We start from the raw sequence: 18,465 nt of genomic DNA on the forward strand, positions 1-18,465 counted from the left end.
TATTTACAGCAGGATTTTAGTATTTACAAGTATTGTTGGAGTGTTGTATTTGTGCTTTCAATTTATAACGAGCCTCCTCACCTTCTGTGTAAATTGTACAGACTAATAAAGGAAGTGCGTGGTGAGGGCGGCGGGGCTGCTCTCCGTTGCAGAAGTGAAACAGGCCTGTAGAACTTCCCAGTCACACATGCTCTCACGCTGTACCATTCGCCCTGAAGACTGACAATTATCAGAAGCAAAGTGGGGCAAGAAGAGGCAGAAAAGAAGGGCACAGCGATTCTGAGCCATGTTGGCGGAAGGTTTTCTCAGATTGCTGCGTTACAGGGAGGAGAGAAAGCTAGCCTCTGCTTCCAAGCTGAAGAGGTCGCAGACACGCACTCATTGTATGGATCCGATCAACTGTATTCCCTCTGACTCTGACTCTGACTCTTCAGAGCGACAGACAGACTCAGCTGAAGCGGGTGAGCAGCCTTAAAAACGTTAGAGCATGCAAGCAGTCTGATGCAGTGATGGGTTTAATATTCTGTACTGGTTTCATGTACTAACGCTAACTTTACACGGTGTACTTCCCTTTTTTATTAAAATGCTCTTCTTTGTCAGATATAATCCTGCTATTGATTTCATGCCACGTTGCAAACATCTAAATAATCAGTTTACTTTCTCTAATCAGGTCCAAACCAGGAAGAACTGGACCCTACCCAATTCGAGGGACTGAAAGTGATGCCTCATGGTTCTGCAGGCCTCTCAATCCCTGGGGTCACACCTGTCCTCACCTTGGACTCTGACTATGCAGGTTGCTTAGACGACTGCAGCCTCCTGGAGCAGTATCCAGACCTGCAGGTGGCCGACTCAGGCCGCATCTCACACAACCCACTGAGAGCCATCATCGCCCAGCATGGTTTGGTCTCTGAAGCTGCCCGTCAGCCAGAGTGGGCAGCCCAACAGGAGCCGCAAGGCAAGACTGTTTCATCGATACCAGACCAGGGTTATCTGGTCATGGGGCCCAGTTTGAGCATCAGCTTGGATCTGCCTGGATCAGTGTTGGAGCCTATGTCTAACTCGGTGCTGAATGGGCTGCTGGACAAACAGCTGGAGGAGGTATACATGCAACATCTGACTGACAACTTGGCTCGATGTAACTCCCACCTGGGGAACAGCCTCCTCCACGGCCTGGTGCCTCCGCCGAAGCCCAGCAGCCAGCTGCAGGGGCTTGACTCGCTGGAGGCCAGCCTGGAGGAGGGAACAAGAGGTGACAGTGGCAAGAAGATTAGTTATCTGAACACCCAGAACTTGGTCCCCTGCTCATCCAACTTCAGCTCCCCTGTGCTGAGGATTTCAGACGCTGACAATACTCATCTGCAATGAACTCAATCATGCATGCACCCTGCAAAAGTATTACATGTGATGCTCAACTAGTCTTTTTTGCTCCTGCACTTCTCCACCTCCAGGTTTAAATATAGCCACATGCAAGTGATATGTGAACGCAGGTGTTATTCTGTAAATCTGTGCATGCTTTTATTTGTGTTCACCTATATTTACATAATGTCTTTGTTTACTTCCTTGATGAAGTGATGCCTCAGATTTACCTGCTCTCATGTGCCACCTGCTGTTAGACTTTAGGACTGCACCATCTTGACTTCACATGAAATACTGTACATACAAATGTATTTTATTGACTTTGCTGGTAGGTGTAATATTTGGCCTTATGATTTGTGTTTGGCAAGAGAAGAAATTATAATATTCAACACTGTGCATGATTTCTCTAATGTTTAGAGAAATACATGAAACATATTGAATGATAAAGTGGACTGACAGCATCATATGTATGGCTACTTTAATATGAGGTAATTGCAGCCATTATAGTTACTATGTATGACAATTACTGACTTGAAATGAATCCTTAGAGGGCTTGAAGTGGATACTTCTTTCTATTTTATGTCCCAAAATCAGTCAGAAGTAAAACAACATAACTACATTAGGTTTTTGTTGAGACAGAGTGTAATTTTAGGGTTTTCTTGGGATGTAGTTTTGTTGTGCTTTATGGTATTTCTGTCAGTGTTATATCAGGGTGATGTGTAGTTGTAGTTGTTTTTGAAAACATAATAACCACAAAATTGGACTTTCAAAATTACACACAGTTTGTAACATTATGGTGTGCAGAAAGCAAAGGCAAAAGAACTTTATCACTCAATATTCTGTGTGATTATATACTCTGTCTGGAATGTAATGACAGAAGGCTGTCCTGTGGCCCATCGGATAAACAGCTTTTGGTTGTTAAATTAACTATAGAGATCAAAGACGACCCTCTGACAAACAGAAGAGTCACTGTCAGGATACAGCAGAAATTACTGATGAAGCTTGAGTACAAAGCAATAACTTTGATGAAATGAAACAAAGTCAGTCTTGATTTTCTGATTTCCTAATTAGGATGACAGTTGACCATGTGTGTCCATAGATACTGACTTTACTGTATAGCCAGGACAGCACCAGGTCATTCTGTTTCACTGTGTTTTTTCCTTTAATGTGAGGAAATACGATGAAGCCTCCCATGACGATCTGTCAGACTGAAACCTGTGAAGGATGGGACCTGTCCGAGGGTCCAAAGCATCTACATCACTGCAACACTGCAAGTAGATTACAATGATGAATAAAAGTGGACAGTTCCTAATAAACATCCAAGGATGCATGATCAAGGTACTTTAATGAGGAGCCATGCATCACAACCTGGCAGGCTCCACCACGCTGACTCTTTGGCTGGATATGGAGTCATCACAGTGAGGCCCAGCGTGAACTGACAAAGCAATAGCCTGAAAGATTTACGCTGCATTTGACTGCTTCAGGTTGATTTGTAACCTGTGAAGGACAAATCCTCGCAGCTGCACCCACAGTGAAGACTATGGTGCTCCATTAACGTGCACTAACACACTGGGCTTTTTGGAAGCATGCACTGCTTCAGTGATCTGTGCAAAAATGAATAAATACATTAAAAAAAAAAAAAACAAACGGTCATTTATTTGCTAATTTCCAGATAATTTCCATTTTTCCAGCTGCTGAAATAAAAATTAAATACAAAAAAGGAGGGAAAGGAGATGTTAGCCTTTGGAGTGGTGAACCCTGTAGGAGCTATTGCAAAAGTGTGATCTTGCACTTTTCATGCTGCGCAGCTGTATGATTGTAGGGTAACGGGTTTTTTTTTTACATGGTAATACACTTATTAAAGGCCCTGTACCTTGTGTTCACAGTAGTGTTTTCAGCTGGCTGATTAGAAGTGTTCTCAGGCTGACTTTGGGTGGAGCTATGCAGGGAACTGGGCCACCCAAACCCATGCAGCCTACTGGAGCAATGAGAACGGCAAAGGTGGATGTTGTCCCACCCGAATAGGTGCCACGTCACAGCAGGAAAAGCACAGGTGTAAAAAAAAAAAAAACCTGTGTAAGAAAACACAAAAAAGATGCTGAAGAGATTGAACTGACCTTAGAGCTGGCCGCCACCTGCAGTGAACTTAAAAACACAAAGCTAACTTTATGTTAGCTCTGTAGGAGGCTTCAGAAATGTGTCACATTCAGGGTCCAGACCTCTAACCCAGCTGAATGACAGCAGGAGGCGCTTCCACCTCAGCCAAAGCTGTCAATGCTAGACGCTGCTCATCTTCCAGTGTTCAGAGGTGTAGTGTAGAGCTGCTATCAACATAGGTTAGAACATATGACTGTCTATACATGTAGTTTTCACTGTAAATACACTTATACAGTGAATGGAAACAGAATAACAACTTTATAACAAGATGCAGAAAATTCACTCATCTTAAAAGCAGCAATAGACCTTTAGACTCGCTGTAGTTGAAAAAGCACAGGTGCTTAATAATACTGGCAATGATCAGTTTAATTAAGTGTCCCAGTAAGACCTCCCAGCAATCGTTATCCATGTTTTTAATTACATCGGTGCTTTTCCTGCTTTGTCAAAATGCATGGGAGCCAATATTCCCTGGGCACCACTCATTACTTTTATTTGTTAGTCGGCTTGCAAAGAGATGAAGAGCATATCACCTCGTCCTTAAAGCCTGCTCTGTCACAAGAGAAAATACCACTTTCTAAATAAAGAGACAGTTGATAATAAAGGGTTCATCCTTTCCATATTGTTAACATTGGATAGCCAACTAAAAATACAAAGCAAGTTGTGCTAGAGGAGGATAAATGGACTGTTCACATGCTGGGATCCACAAAGTTGCTCACATCTATTTAACTTGGAGAAAGAGCTACTTCAAGGAAGAGCATAAACAACAAAGCGTTATCATTTTTGATTCTAGTTTTCTTTCGGCACCTTTCCTTTTTATTTAATTATATTCAAAACAAACTATCAAATTTAGATTTCAAATGAGCCGTGTAATGAGACATTACCAGAGGTTATCTGAGCTCAGACAAACCAGTTGGGCAAGTTATTGTTTCATGATTCATAATTAAATAGATTGAGAAAAAGGCAAACTCAGGTTCAATCTGTTCTCTTGGGCTGAAAAATAACACGCAACAACCTTTTCAGAGCAGCTCCATATTTTAAAGCAGAAGAAAACTCTTCACATGCCATCTGGCTGAACAAATGTGCAGTGCAACAAATTATTAGTGGCATATTCTTTGTGTGAATGATCAGTATGATCAGCTCAGTAAAAAGCTTGGCTGACCTGCACAGGATTTGCAGGATTTGTTTGTTGATGCATCTAAGAGAAAAGAGGGTCCACACTTTGACTGTACATCATTACAGCTGTGTATTCAAAAAGGTCTCAAGGACATAACAAAGTACTTTCTAATCCAGATTTGAGATTTGAGATGGCGAGAAAAGTAGCTACCTACCTGTGACGCTTGACTCTACTGTCACTCTACTGAAAAGCTGCTGCCCGCAGGGTTGGCACTGCTGCCAACTGCCAGTAAAGCAGCTAATAGTATATATCGACATTTAGGTAATTAGCTGATCTCATGTGCATTTAAATGATCTGACTTGACACCAGTCCACCGTTCACTGTCAGATAATGACAGATGTCCCCTCTGAGACAGCATGGAGGGACAGTCACACTCCAGCATGGATGCATAAGGCCAGAAAAAAGCAACGAGCCAAACAAGTAATTCTGCTGAGAAAAATACTGTTTATTTGTAACACCACCATCGCCAGCTCACAGTTTTAATCAACACTAGTTGAACTAATTTGTTATTCTTTATTCTTGATTTGAACATTGTTTTGCTTTCATAGTCACCATATGAGCTACTGGACATGAACCAGCTTAAGTGCAGGCTTGGCATATTTTTACTGGTTGTAGCTGTATTTGTCTGTGTGTGATTTTTAATGTGATGTTAAACTGACACTTATAATGTTTGAAAAGCAGCTCACTCATTGAGTTTTGAACAGGACGTGCAGGCAGATGTGAGCTAAAAGAAGGCGCACACTTTCACTGTACAGAAAGACGACAGCCCTCTCTCAGCCGGCCTGTTCTGACCGAGGGTCCCTCTCAGACAGCATGAAGCTACAGACTCACTTCAGCAGGGAAGGATAAAGACAGAAGATCAAATCAGCACTGTGAGTTTACACTGAAGGCTCCAATGATGCTCAAACAACCAAGTAAACTCAAGTCAAAGCATAACACATCAATCAATTTGCATCCTCCTTCCTTCCTCTTTCCAGTTCTTTAAAGAAAAACTGCATTTTGTTTTGTATATACCAGGCTTGTGTCAGTCAGACCTGCAGAAAACATGCTGTCCGGTCAACCTCTGCAGTCAGAAGCTTCTGTTTGCATGTTGGTGTGTCATTTGAACTCATGTCATCTCTCATGTTGGTGCCCTCGGCCTGTTTGTTGTAAAACTTGCTGATTTAATTGAATTTCATTTATTTAGCAGGGAAGTGCACAACTGAGGGGAAACTCTAGTTGCAGAATAAGGCATTACTATGTGCTTTATAATGTCTAACAAAGAGCTAATATGCTACTAATATGCATGCTAACAAGAAAGTAGTTAATGGTGAGTATGTGTGTCTTGATATATAGTTTTACCAAAACTCTTCATACCTTTCAGAGTGTATTCACCTAAAACAGCTACACTGCAGGCTATGAAGGGCCCTTCTTTGATAGACATCAGCCTGGAAAGCAAGACCCCTCTTGGTCATTTTTTAAAAGAAACACTAAAAAGCTTTTTTGCACCTTGAATAAAAATGTTCTATTTTATTTTATTTTTTTGAAAATGACTCAAAATAGTACTACACTTGGGCAGTGTAGAACATGAGTCCACTGTTGGTAATGTAGGAATGCATTTGTTTGTGTGTGTGTGTGTGTGTGTGCGCGCATTTGTGTGTGTGTGCTGAGCGCTGTACTGCTGGTTGGATATCAATGCTAGCTCAGGGATTCCTGTGCACATTAGCGGCTGCATGAGTTGTTAGCAGGTTGCTGTATGTGTGTGTGTGTGTGTGTGTGCTGCCCGCCCTCCCCCTCTCTCCATAACCCCCTGTCCTATTCTCTGCCTGTCCCTCTCTCCTGTTGTTCCAGCATGGCTGCAGGATGGCTGCTCTGTGGAAGCCCTCTCTGCTGCTCTCTGCCTGCCTGTTCGGGCCTCTGTGTTTGGCCCTGACCCCACCTGCTGAGCTCCCTCAGCCCCACAACCTGCCCCCCTTGCTGGGCTTCAACAGCAGCGATGGCAGCCCGTCTGTGGATCTGCCCATGGCTTTGAGGGTTTTCAGCGTGGACTACCACCATGTGCAGGCTCCCTTTGAGATTGTACTGTGGATCATGCTGGCCTCACTGGCCAAGCTGGGTAAGCTTCCATTGGTTTTCTGTTCATACATGGAAAGCCAACATTAGATGAGATGCTACTGCAGGTGGTTAGATGTTTCAAATCCAAGTGGTTTACCAAGCTCATTATCATTTGTGTTCTCAGATTTCTTATTTAAATATTTCTAATATAAAGGCACAGAGGAAAAAACTTCTCTAATCTACATTTTTCTAACAACTGGAACACATGTCACTATCTATGTCATTCATGAATTTCTGACTTTAAAAATCATTCCCAATCCAAAACTGTGTGATTTTTCCCAAGATATAATAAGGGACTGTATTGAAATTGCCTCTATATTCAGAATATATAAAGCCAATACACACTTCCCATCACTACCCAGCTGTGTGTGTATATTCTATGATGTGTATGAACTGTTGGTGCAGCTGCATGTTTGAGTGATGGAGTAAAAATTCATGCAGCTCAAAAAGTCACAACATTTGATCTCCTCCAGGTTTCCACTGGTCAGGTCGAGTCCCCGCAGTCGTCCCAGAGAGCTGCCTCCTCATCATGGTGGGCCTCCTGGTCGGAGGGGTGATCTATGGCGTCCGCCACTCTGCTCCCCCGACTCTCAGTGCCGATGCTTTCTTCCTCTTCCTGCTCCCGCCTATCGTGCTGGACGCAGGGTATTTCCTGCCGGGGAGGCTGTTCTTTGAAAACCTCGGCACCATTCTCTGGTTGGTACATGGTCAATGTTTTAATTCCTATATATGTGTGTGTGTTCTGTCCATCTCAGAGAGCATCGGTGAATCCAATAAACAAGCAGATGAGCATAAATACTCTTGTCAAACAGAAGGAAAAATATAATTTATCTGTTTAAAGCAGTTAACATTTAGCCACGCCAGCAATGTGGCACCTGGAATGGCAAAGTCATCTGGTCCTTTGTTAGACGAAGTGCCATGAAATTTTGTGCAGACATTCAAATATCCAAAAGGATAATTCCTAAAGACTTTGGTGATTTCCTGACTTCTCATTTAGTGCCACAGCTATGTCAAAATGTGTCTAATATCTTGATTTGTGTCCAGATATTACAGAAACTACTAACATTCCCTCAACTTCACTTTGTGTTAGGAGCTAATTAGCAAATGTCAGCATGTTAACACGGTCATTATGATCATGCTAACATGCTAGTGTTAGCATTAGAAAACTAACACCCTGAAATTTAACCATGCAGATTGGTTTCAGGGTTGCGGATGTGTGGATGATTGTGCTCGTTGTTTTTTGACTACCATAGCATTTTGTGCCATTAATGTCTAATTCTCTCGCTGTGATGCCACCTACCTGCCCAGGGGTGACTGACAGAACATTTGCTAAACCCTGGTACATTACATCTCTCCTGGTTTTATATACGGTTAGGGTTCTTTGTGTATCACCCTCTTCAAATAAAGAAACATGAAACATTTGCTAAATGGTTGGATCACCCGACTCGGGATGGACTTAGAACAGTGACTTTAAATATTGGCACTGAAAAAATAAATTAAATTCTCTGTTGTCATTTTGGTGTGGAGAGGAGGCGTTTGAGAGTTCACAAGGAACTGGGTTAAAATGAACTTTTAATTGATGCTATGTTCAGTGCCAATCCAACTTTTTCCAGTTTTTCAATGCCAATTATTCCTTTTATAGTTCGGGTATTATTTTCAATAACAGAATTTAAAGTCACTGTTCTACCTCAATAGACCAGCACCAATTGGCAGACAGAGAAACTTAGCAACTTAGCTGGTGAACACTGCAGCTTTAGCAGCTAAACAGCTAGAGAACTGTCAGGGCCTCCAGTTGGTGGAGAGTTAAACAGGGCTAAAAAAGAGAGCACTGCAGCTTAGCATCTTAGCACCTTGGCAAGCAGCACTCTGTGTATTTCTGCAGGTATGCAGTGCTGGGAACCTTATGGAACGTGTTGGGCATCGGCCTGTCTCTGTATGGTGTGTGTCTGCTGGCTCAGAGCTCTCTGGGAGACATCTCTCTGCTCCACTGCCTGCTGTTCGGCTCCCTGATCGCCGCCGTCGACCCCGTGGCCGTGCTCTCCGTCTTCCAGGAGATGCACGTTAACGAACAGCTTCATATCTTGGTGTTCGGAGAGTCGCTGCTCAATGACGCCGTTACTGTGGTGAGGCGAGGGGTGGGCAGGGGAGGTCCCAAAATGCAATGAGATGTGTTATTCCGTGCAGAGTGCTCTAAACGCTCTTCCTCCCAGGTGCTCTACAAGCTGTTTGAGTCCTTCCTCCGTCTGCCGTCAGTGTCGGGGCTGGACGTGCTGCTGGGGGGCTGCAGGGTGGTGGTGGTGGGCCTTGGCGGCCTGTTTGTTGGCCTCTTCTTTGGCCTGGTGGCTGCCCTCACCTCACGGTTCACCTCCAGAGCCCAGGTCATTGCCCCGCTCTTTGTCTTCCTCTACTCCTACTTGTCCTACCTGACCTCGGAGATGCTTCACCTCTCTGGTATCATGGCGTGAGTGCTGCCGAGTATCAGCTTCATCTCAAAGACATCCTTTTATACGTGTTTAACTTTGTAAAATGTGACTATGTTTTATGTTTTGGGTTTTTTTCCCCACTTTTTGCAGCATTGTGACCTGTGCTGTGACCATGAAGCAGTATGTGGAGGCTAACGTGTCCGAGCGCAGCAAGACGAGCATCCAGTACTTCCTGAAGATGTGGAGCAGCGTGAGTGAAACCCTCATCTTCATCTTCCTGGGCGTGTCCACAATACAGGATGTCCATATGTGGAGCTGGCCCTTCGTCTGCTCCACCCTGCTGCTCTGTCTCATCTGGAGGGCCACGGGTAGCTTTTACAAACTTTCCTGCACTTTCAAAAAGCTGGCGTTGTTCATGACTACCGACGTGCCCGCAGTGCTCGACAAACAGTTCAGACTCAACACATTTCCCCTCGTCTGAAGGTGTTCTCCTGCTGACTGCTGTGGTGAACAAGCTCCGGAGAAATGCTGTGACCTTTCGAGACCAGTTCATCATTGCCTACGGAGGCCTGAGAGGGGCAATCTGTTTCTCCCTCGTCTTCCTGATTGACGACTTCCCAAAGAAAAGACTCTTCATCACAACAACTATTGTGGTCATCCTCTTCACCGTCTTTGTACAGGTGGGGGAATAATGTGAATTCAGATGAAAGAGTTTGTGTGGCTTCGTGGAGCGCATGTTGATATACTTGTTGAGTTTGGTTTTGTCCTGCTCCCAGGGGATGACCATCAAGCCTTTGGTGGAGCTGCTGGATGTGAAGAGGAAGAAGAGAGCTCTGCCCACTGTCAGTGAGGAGATCCACAGCAGGGTGAGAGGGAACGGCTCCTACAGCGAGGTGCTGGGCCTGACACATGGTCCTCAAGGAACACAGTATATGTGTAGTATATCAAATTTTAATTTATATGACGTTATCTCAGTATAGCCATGTTGAAAGTTCTGACTAACCAACATGATATTTAGGTATAATTTAATTTTGCATGCCTTTCATGCTGTTGTAGTTTAGCATCTGAGTGCAAAATTTCTTCTTTGTAAGATAAGATGCCAGAGTGATGGGCTTTTGTCCTCCTGTTTTCTTTTTTTTTTTTAATATAGAAATGAGTCTTTCATCTTGCACCGGTGTCGTGGCCTGGTGTGTGTGACCACACAGCTCACACACTTTTTTTCCTTTCATCTGTTAGGTGAACATAAAAGTTCAGCAGTCTGTTTTCTGACTATATTTTCTTCAAAGATATGCAGCACACAGGGACGGACTCCCACACAGGCCAAGACGCAGGCTCACAATAATCTATAGAAAATGATACAGACGTTCTTACTCATTCTCATGTCTCCCTTTTAGCTCATTGATCACCTGCTGGCAGGAATAGAGGATGTGGTTGGCTACTGGGGGCAACACTACTGGAAAGACAAGTAAGTTTCTCTTGTTATACTCTTACTTTTCCTTCCTTGTGTGTTTCCACTGAAAGTCTTTCAAACAGGTTCAAACAGAACCAAAATTACCAGTAGGTGGCAGCAAATACTAGAAGCAAAAGTTCCTGATCATTAGTGAGGAAGACTGTCAACTGGTAACTGCACTGTATTTTATTTGTGTGTGAGAGGTTTGAGCAGTTCAACAGGAAGTACCTTCGTCGTTTCCTGATCCGTGAGGATCACCAGGCTCGCTCCAGCATCCTCAGGGTTTATCAGGAGCTGGAGAGAAGGGAGCAGAGGGGAGACGAGGAGGCGCCACCACTGTGAGAAAACACTCCTTTACTTGATGTCAGTGTCTCTAAAAAAAAATGAAAGTTTCATGACCATCACAGTTAACTGTGCTAATTCAAATCTTGTGTCTCACTGGTGGACCCTGGTTCAACACAATCCCTGACAACATCATCAGTTTGATAGTCAAAAATCACAGAAAATTTCCAGCGTCTTCCTACTTAAAACCCAATCATGCCGCTGTCAACAACACAGTTTTTTGCTAAACTAATGTGAATATCCACACTTGACTTCTAGGGTGGACCCTCGCTCCCACAGCCGTCCCCTCCTACCAGAGGAGATGGACAGCATCAGGCGAATTCTCTCCAGAAACCTTCAAAACTTCAGCAGTAAGGTACATTCACGGCTTCGGCCTCTGTTTTGTTGAAGGAATCACTGAACAGGTGCTGTAGGTATGTACTATTCATCTGCTGTTTGGCTTCCTGTCCATGTGGTCTCTGCAGCAGACACCAGCCTACAGCAGACACACTTTGCACCAGGACGCCACCACGGACAAAACAAGGAAACCTCTCCACAGACACCACAGTCTGGGAGAGAGATACACGTATAATACAATCACTCACTGGCCACAGGTACTGTGTGCATATAAACTCACAATGCAGATTCTGAGGGTACAACGCTTCCGGAAATTCGTCAGACAATTAAAAAACGTATTGATTTCTCATAAAACTGTTTTTATAAGCAAATGCTTTCAGCCATAATATGTTAATATAATTTTTAAGTGACTTCTTGGCTCCACGCGGTGGAGACTGTCCTCCAGCCTGCAGTGTGTTTGACTGTGTACTTCCACTGTGACAGGGGGAGGATGGTGAGTTCAATGCCTCTCGCAGAGTGAGAGCAGGACTCAGCAGGTCTCACACAGGTAAAGTGACAGACAATCCTAGACAAGTTAAGACACAAAAAACATGTAATAGACAAAACATGCAGTTTTTCCTTCAAGTTTCGAGCCTCTATCACAGACTTAGGTCCCAAAGACACGTATGTGTGTCTTATTTCTTTGTGTCTGTATCTAAGATACTGCTTTGGGAGATGACAAGCACTGTTTTCACTAAAATGACGTTTCAAGAAATGACTCTTTAATTAACTTATAACTTTTTATCCATGTAAAATTCTAATTGCGTCCCTCTCTTCCTTTCTCCTGAGCTTTCAGTACTCACTGTAACAGTATAGAGATGTATCATCAGGTTGTCCCTCACCTTTCTCTTCCTCCTGACCTTTGACCCTGAAAGCTATGGTGTGACTTTGTGGGTCTTCTCTCTGCAGTTTGCTCCATAAGCCCGAGGCCCATCCTTCAGGACCCGTCGGCCTCAGCTCAGACAGGGCCAGCGGATCCAAAGTCTTCCGCCGCTGGAGAGGACCAGGTCTCGCCACAACACCAGGCACCTGCGGGAAGAGCCCCAAAGAAACAACTGAGCTTTGTTCTGGAGAACGAGAAGCAGCAATGAAGACAGACTGTGAGACAGGCAGGAAGAGAGGGAATGAATTCAGTGTGTTCAGTTATTTCAAAATGGCTCCATAAAGTGATAAGTACCTCATATTTATTTACCCATAGAGCTGTGGGTTTCAAGATTGGGTTGATGAAAGCTTTTAGCAATGTCATGGATATTTTCCAATTAAAACTGATTAAAAAATTCCGTAAGTATTAAGTAAGTATTCTGGTTTTCATCATTTTGAGTGTTTGCCAGCTACAATAAAGCTTTCCTTAGCTCCATGTTTTAGCTCCTTAGCTCCATGTTTCACCTCTTGAACACCTTTGGTGGAGGGTTGAGGGTCATTTGCATCTTGAGTCTAATTTATTTTCAAAGTGGCTCTCCAAGTGTAACACCTACCTTAGAAATGCCTTGCAGTCATAAATGCTGATACTGGCTGTCCACATTAGAAGCTCACACACGAACCATTCGTGCCTCTCCTTGTTTCCTTTCTAAATGCACAGCACGCCCGCCGGTAATTTGATGAGGACAGGCTCACTGCTTCCTAAAATAACTCCCGTCCCCCTGCCCGACCTCCTCAGTTACTGAAGCTTCTTTCCCCCACAGCTCCCAGCATGCCAGGGAGTGGCTGGGAGAGCCAGACTGTTTTCTTTAGGACTGGGACTGGGCAGAGGGGTGCAGAGTGGACACCAGCGAGGAGCTGAGGAGTAGCTGGCGTGGAGAGAAAGAGCACAGTGAGGGAGGGTTTAGGCTGGAGTAATGGCTGCAGTTAAGAGGCTGCTGATCGCGGCCTTGGTTGGGGGGATGTTTGGGGTAGTAGGGACTCTGTGTTTCTTCATAGCTTTTGGTACAGACTACTGGCTGATGGCCATGGACGACTGTGGGCCGTATACATGGCCGACGCAAACAACAGTGTCAGATGCCAATGGGACTGAGGTAGGACAGACACATCTGTGCACATAATTGTCCATATTCACTCACACAAATACATACAGTGAATGCAAACCCTGGTGCTTGCTCTCAGAACTGGTCCGTGGCCTCCGACTAAACAAATGTATTTAATAATAGTCACAGCAGTACATTATTTTTATCACTGAAGCATCACATGTGAGAACCACAAAAAGACCAATATGGAACATGAACAGATGCTGTGTAGACAGTGGTTTGCACGCTATGCCACTATAAGATATTTAAAGACGCAGCAAAATAGTTCAGTCTTGCTCTTTTATGAAGCCGGGGGACTCGGGAGAAACAGATTTTAAAAAGAATGGATCAAATCAATGCAGCAGACGTCAGCACATCCTGACTTATAGTTTGACTATAGTGACTTTTAGTGTGGGCCAAGCTCCAAAAACACTGGATCCTTCACTTCCCATAAAGCAGATAATAGGCTCTTTTTGTCAGACCCTCTCTGTGTGGTCAATGCCCACGTCTTGACTTTAAACTTCATCAGTCTCAGTTTGTAATTCAAGCTTTTTGTTAGCAAGACCAAGAGTCTTATCTTAGTGTGTTAACATGCAAACACTTTCTGATTAGCATTAAACACAAACTATGGGATATTTCATGGCTAAATACTAGCCTCCGAGTGCCCACGTGGTCTAATGGTTGAGGTGCATTTCCAGCCCTGTCAAGAAATTATGTTTATATACCACAAATTTGCAACAGAAAATACATTTTGTATGAAAAGTAAATGTGTTCTCTAATTCATTTGCTGACTTTCTGACAAAACAACCAATCTTGTGATTCAGGTTCCCCTTGCGGTGACTATGAAACTGTTTTATGGTTATGTTTAGGTACTGGCTGCTCTCGGTTAAGTTTTGGGAAAGTTTGTCATCTGTTTTGATATAGAAAAACCCTGGACTCTGGTGTCAGGGTCCTTCCCACTATGAGCCACCATTCACACTGACCTCCTCCCTGTGGTTCAGAAACGCAGCGCTGCGAGCACCCAAAAAAAGTTCCCCCTGAACACAATCCAGCCAGTCATTTCATTTTACAGCACAACATATTTAGCATCATATAAAACAACAGGGTTTGCATTTCATATAACTGCAACCTGCCCAGTTCACTATCTTCAAAAAAAAAAAAAAGTCAAAATAACCCTGGTGACATCATCAGGGTTATTTTTCTCAGACTTGGCAAAGCTCCTCACGGCCATCATACGATCCATTTCCACTCTGTAGTACTCCTCAAGTAAACTGATCTTCATGTGTAAACTCAGTGGGCTGCCCCTTTTATTTTCCAGTTTATTCTCCCATGACGCATTGGTGAGAAAGTTCACACGATTCAAAGGAAGGGATATATTTGCAAAACCTAATCCCCCGGCGGACTCCTCCCTAACATCACAGCACAACGTCCTTCATTTGAAATAAAAGTCGATGATTAAAGTTGCTGTGTGTTGTTCAGCCCATCAATCATATTTCTGACAAGCAAATGGAGTGTGTGTTTCATGAGTTCCCCCTTGAAAACCCCACAGAAGAGCAGGCCTTAATCAGAACCACGTCTGATGCTGTGGCACCACTGAAGAACAGAATCACACGGGGCAGCCAACAGGGAGGTGTTGACAAAGCCTGCAGAAACAGAGGCCCAGTCATCTTCAGACGGGTCCATCCCTCTGCTCGTCTGCTGACGGCGGTCTGTCTGTTCTGCTCTCATTCAGATCCGGGTCGTGAAAGCCGTCACCGCTCCTCCTTCGTCTCTCACTCTGCACCACGAGGGCTTCTTCTGGCGATGCGTGTTTCAGGTGGAGCCCACAGCGCACGCAGCCCTGGCCACGCTCTTCAGTACGTACAGGCCTTGAGTTGGCACGGAGCTTTTGTTGGGGCTCGTCCAGCGTGGTCGCACGCCTCATGCTCTGCAGTGTGGTCTGCTTGACAAGCTAACAAGCAGCTGCAAAGAAAAATGTCTATGATTTGAATATTTGACAGAAAATATACGGGAGGAGAACAAGAAGAATATGTTGGCATTTATTTCAGTTGATGGCTTGGCTTCTTTCTGAATTTTGCTCTTGTGTGGTGTTTCTTATTTTTCCTGACATACAGTAGGTGGATTCTTTTCAGCCTTAAAATGTTTTTATTCTCACATTTTCTTTTTCATGCAGCAAACCAGCCAGAGTCCAAGGTCTGTGTCCATGGTTACCTCTTCCCGCTGCCTGTCGCACTCGGACAGGTGCCTCATCCCAGTTATGATACTACAGCAGGTAACACACTCACTCCCATACTTCCAGGCAGGGGACAAACTCAAGAAAAAAAATGAGCCATCAAATGAAATAATGAGGTAATATATTTGATCAAAATGTTGTTTAATCCCTCTAGTGTTTGCACAGACATGTAGAATACTGTATATGTCAAAGAGCACTGAAGCTGTCACGGAGGCCTGTGTTGGTTAACACCTCACCAAGACACTCTCAATAAGGAGGGAGGTCTTTGTCACCCATCTGTACAGACACACAGACACACAAGCCACATGTATTCTTTACAGTCACTTCCTCACACACATAAATGCAAACCCACAATTTGCATTTGGTCAGTGAGAATAACAGTGAAATAAGCTGAAACTCCCAAATCACGATTAAACAGCAACTGTGAGACGTGAGAAGCCGAAGGGTCGCGGGTTCATCTGAAGGAGAATGCAAATGATTGGGAAAAGGAATAAGAGCCAAGATGGTGTTCATCTCTCTCTTCATTACACATGCAAACCAGGGTCAGAGCCAGAATTTCAGAAGTACTGAGGTCAGGGGTCAAAAATCTCCTGATGTGACATGCACACGCACGCACACAAGCACAAATATGAATACAAATCTGGTGCAGAAATACTCACAATCCTTTTTATTGATTTTTTTATTATTGGCCCAAAAGTTGTCAAATTAGTCTAAAAATACTGAAAACAAAACTAACAGCAAAGTTTTTCAAGGACTAGTTTGACATGTTTGGAAACACAAACAAACATTCACTTTCTTGCCAAGAGTTTGATGACAACATTTATATATCTGTCTGTTGGATATGAAGCTAGGAGGTGGTTAGCTTAGCATGAAGACAGCGAGCGAGGGTAGCAGCTAGCCTGGCGCCTTTGATTGGCACGAGGTCCAATTAAGAAATAGTCCAGCCCCCTTGATACCACAAACTGCTGTCTATGGATTTAACAAATGAGATATAACGTGTAATTATCTTTAGACAGAGCCAGCTTCATATTTAACATTAATTCAGATTTAATGGACGGATATGAAAAAGGCAGGCAATCAATTTCTGATTGAACTCCTGTCAAAAAAGCTAAGAAGCATGTTTCACAAAAGGTCAAACTATGTCTGAAATTGTAGAATGTCACGCCCCCCCAGGTGGCTACAAAGCCCAGATTTGCAGAGAAATGACTGAGAACGTGACCACAGTGTCCTCAGTGGTAGCTCCAGCCCACGCTGCATGCATAAACTGGTGAGTGCTCTGACGGTGGCCTGTGTGTATTCCTTGCAGTGTTTCGGGGTTTCTGGACCGTGCTGATAATCCTTGGCCTGGTCGCAGCTCTAACTGGAGGCTTCCTCTTGGTCTGTGGCGTCCCCTTCATCAGCCACAAGCTGTACAAGCTGGGCGGCGCTCTCCTCATCACAGCTGGTAAAACACAGTTTGTGTGAACGTGTGGAGCTCCTAACTATATTTACGCGCAATGTGAAGCATGCTTCCAGGGGAATAGGTGAATGTACACAAACACATGCTGCAGCCATTGCTGCTGCTGCTGCTGTCAGCTGTTCATACCTGTCACATGACAGCCTGCGCACACAGCAGTGGATGTCACTCTGCGCTGCTGTTGCTATAACAACAGCAGGTTTAAACACTGCTGCTGTGGTAACAGTGGAGATGAGCAGGAGCGGCATTCCTCTGGTGTTACTCTGATAGCCTCTATCTGTCTCCCCCTGTCTGATCCTCTTCATATCGCTCCACAGCCTGCTTGTTCCTGTCCATGCTGCTGCTCTACGTCCTCTGGATGGAGGTGGTAGAGGTAAAGCGCTACGTGCTGCAGGAGAGGGGAGAGGCCTGTCCACACGCCCAGGTTTCAGTGCTCTACGGCCTGTCGTTCATGGTGGCAGCTGCCGGCGTGCCCCTGGAGCTCATCTCTGGGCTGGTCTTCATGCTGGTGGGCCGTGGCTTGCGTGCCAGCAACTGAGCTGGCCTGCAGGGGAAGAAAGGACTGACCTTTTTATGTCCTGCAACTGGGACTCAGCGGCACACTTGTGGGATATAAATACCAGCTGGAAAGACATGATCAACATTATAGCACCACCCTTTGGATTTCAAGCAGCATGCAGCCAGAGACACTGATTTGGTTGATCAGTTTTCTATAACTTGCTTTGCTTTATTTCTATAAAAATCGCTAATTATTCTAGAATAATAATACCACGGTAACTCTGCAGTACAGTTTAAGGAATTAATGTGGTGTGATATAGATGTCAGTGGCATTAAGGAGCAATATGCTGTCTAATGTGTCATGACTGTGTTTTTCTAAACAACATTGTGTGTGTATAAATATTCATTCTGCAGAACGTTAATGTTATCAATGCTGCAAATGATGAGTCCATACAGCGGAAGGTGAGAAATGTATGGGCCAACCAGCTGTGTCCACTGCTTTTGGCACACGATCAAAGGTGGAGCAGAGTGAGGAGGGAGGCATGGCTGGATGGACTTGAGACAGAAACGGTAGGTTTTGGATGGAGGGTGGGGGTGGGGGTGGAGCAGCAGAGGGATGGATATGGGGGGATAGAGGGAGAATTGATGCTTGGAGGGGGGGCACAAGGGGGCTTTGAGAAATGAACAGCTGTTTGCGGGTTTGGTTGGTGTACAGCAGGCCGGCCACCTGCCCCCTTCACCCCAATCACATTTCACTCCCTCACTGAAATGCTATTGCGCACTCTTTAATGCCTCACACTCTTAGAAACTTTGAATTCAGAAACCCCCGCCTCTTACAGATACACCCACAAACATTGCGCGTGCACAAAATTTCCCATTCTTTCTTTTCCTCTGGGCTTATCCAAAC

The 18,465-nt window shown here is 44.4% G+C and overlaps 3 protein-coding genes across 3 annotated transcripts; all 3 read left to right on the top strand.

Annotated features, from left to right (window-relative positions):
* The first annotated feature begins 162 nt into the window (after window positions 1–162).
* Window positions 163–2,960, top strand: si:dkey-237j10.2 (uncharacterized protein LOC568721 homolog). Its single transcript, XM_041944437.1, has 2 exons — window positions 163–461; window positions 671–2,960. Exons 1-2 carry the CDS (start codon window positions 287–289, stop codon window positions 1,363–1,365), a joined length of 870 nt encoding a protein of 289 aa, XP_041800371.1. The 5' UTR covers window positions 163–286; the 3' UTR covers window positions 1,366–2,960.
* Window positions 2,961–6,529: 3,569 nt separating this feature from the next.
* LOC121611317 (sodium/hydrogen exchanger 2-like) lies at window positions 6,530–12,462 on the top strand. The gene is made up of 13 exons (XM_041943808.1): window positions 6,530–6,782; window positions 7,255–7,477; window positions 8,664–8,904; window positions 8,992–9,242; window positions 9,355–9,572; window positions 9,688–9,884; window positions 9,981–10,070; window positions 10,599–10,669; window positions 10,858–10,992; window positions 11,255–11,351; window positions 11,461–11,589; window positions 11,816–11,879; window positions 12,281–12,462. The coding sequence occupies exons 1-13, from the start codon at window positions 6,530–6,532 to the stop codon at window positions 12,460–12,462; spliced, it is 2,151 nt and encodes a 716-aa protein (XP_041799742.1).
* A 673-nt stretch (window positions 12,463–13,135) lies between these two features.
* Window positions 13,136–18,121, top strand: LOC121611899 (transmembrane protein 182-like). Its single transcript, XM_041944625.1, has 5 exons — window positions 13,136–13,383; window positions 15,104–15,227; window positions 15,545–15,643; window positions 16,911–17,048; window positions 17,378–18,121. The coding sequence occupies exons 1-5, from the start codon at window positions 13,207–13,209 to the stop codon at window positions 17,596–17,598; spliced, it is 759 nt and encodes a 252-aa protein (XP_041800559.1). The 5' UTR covers window positions 13,136–13,206; the 3' UTR covers window positions 17,599–18,121.
* Window positions 18,122–18,465: the final 344 nt, after the last annotated feature.

This window comes from Chelmon rostratus, chromosome 9 (assembly GCF_017976325.1).
Source record: "Chelmon rostratus isolate fCheRos1 chromosome 9, fCheRos1.pri, whole genome shotgun sequence".
In the NCBI taxonomy this organism is placed as follows: domain Eukaryota; kingdom Metazoa; phylum Chordata; class Actinopteri; order Chaetodontiformes; family Chaetodontidae; genus Chelmon; species Chelmon rostratus.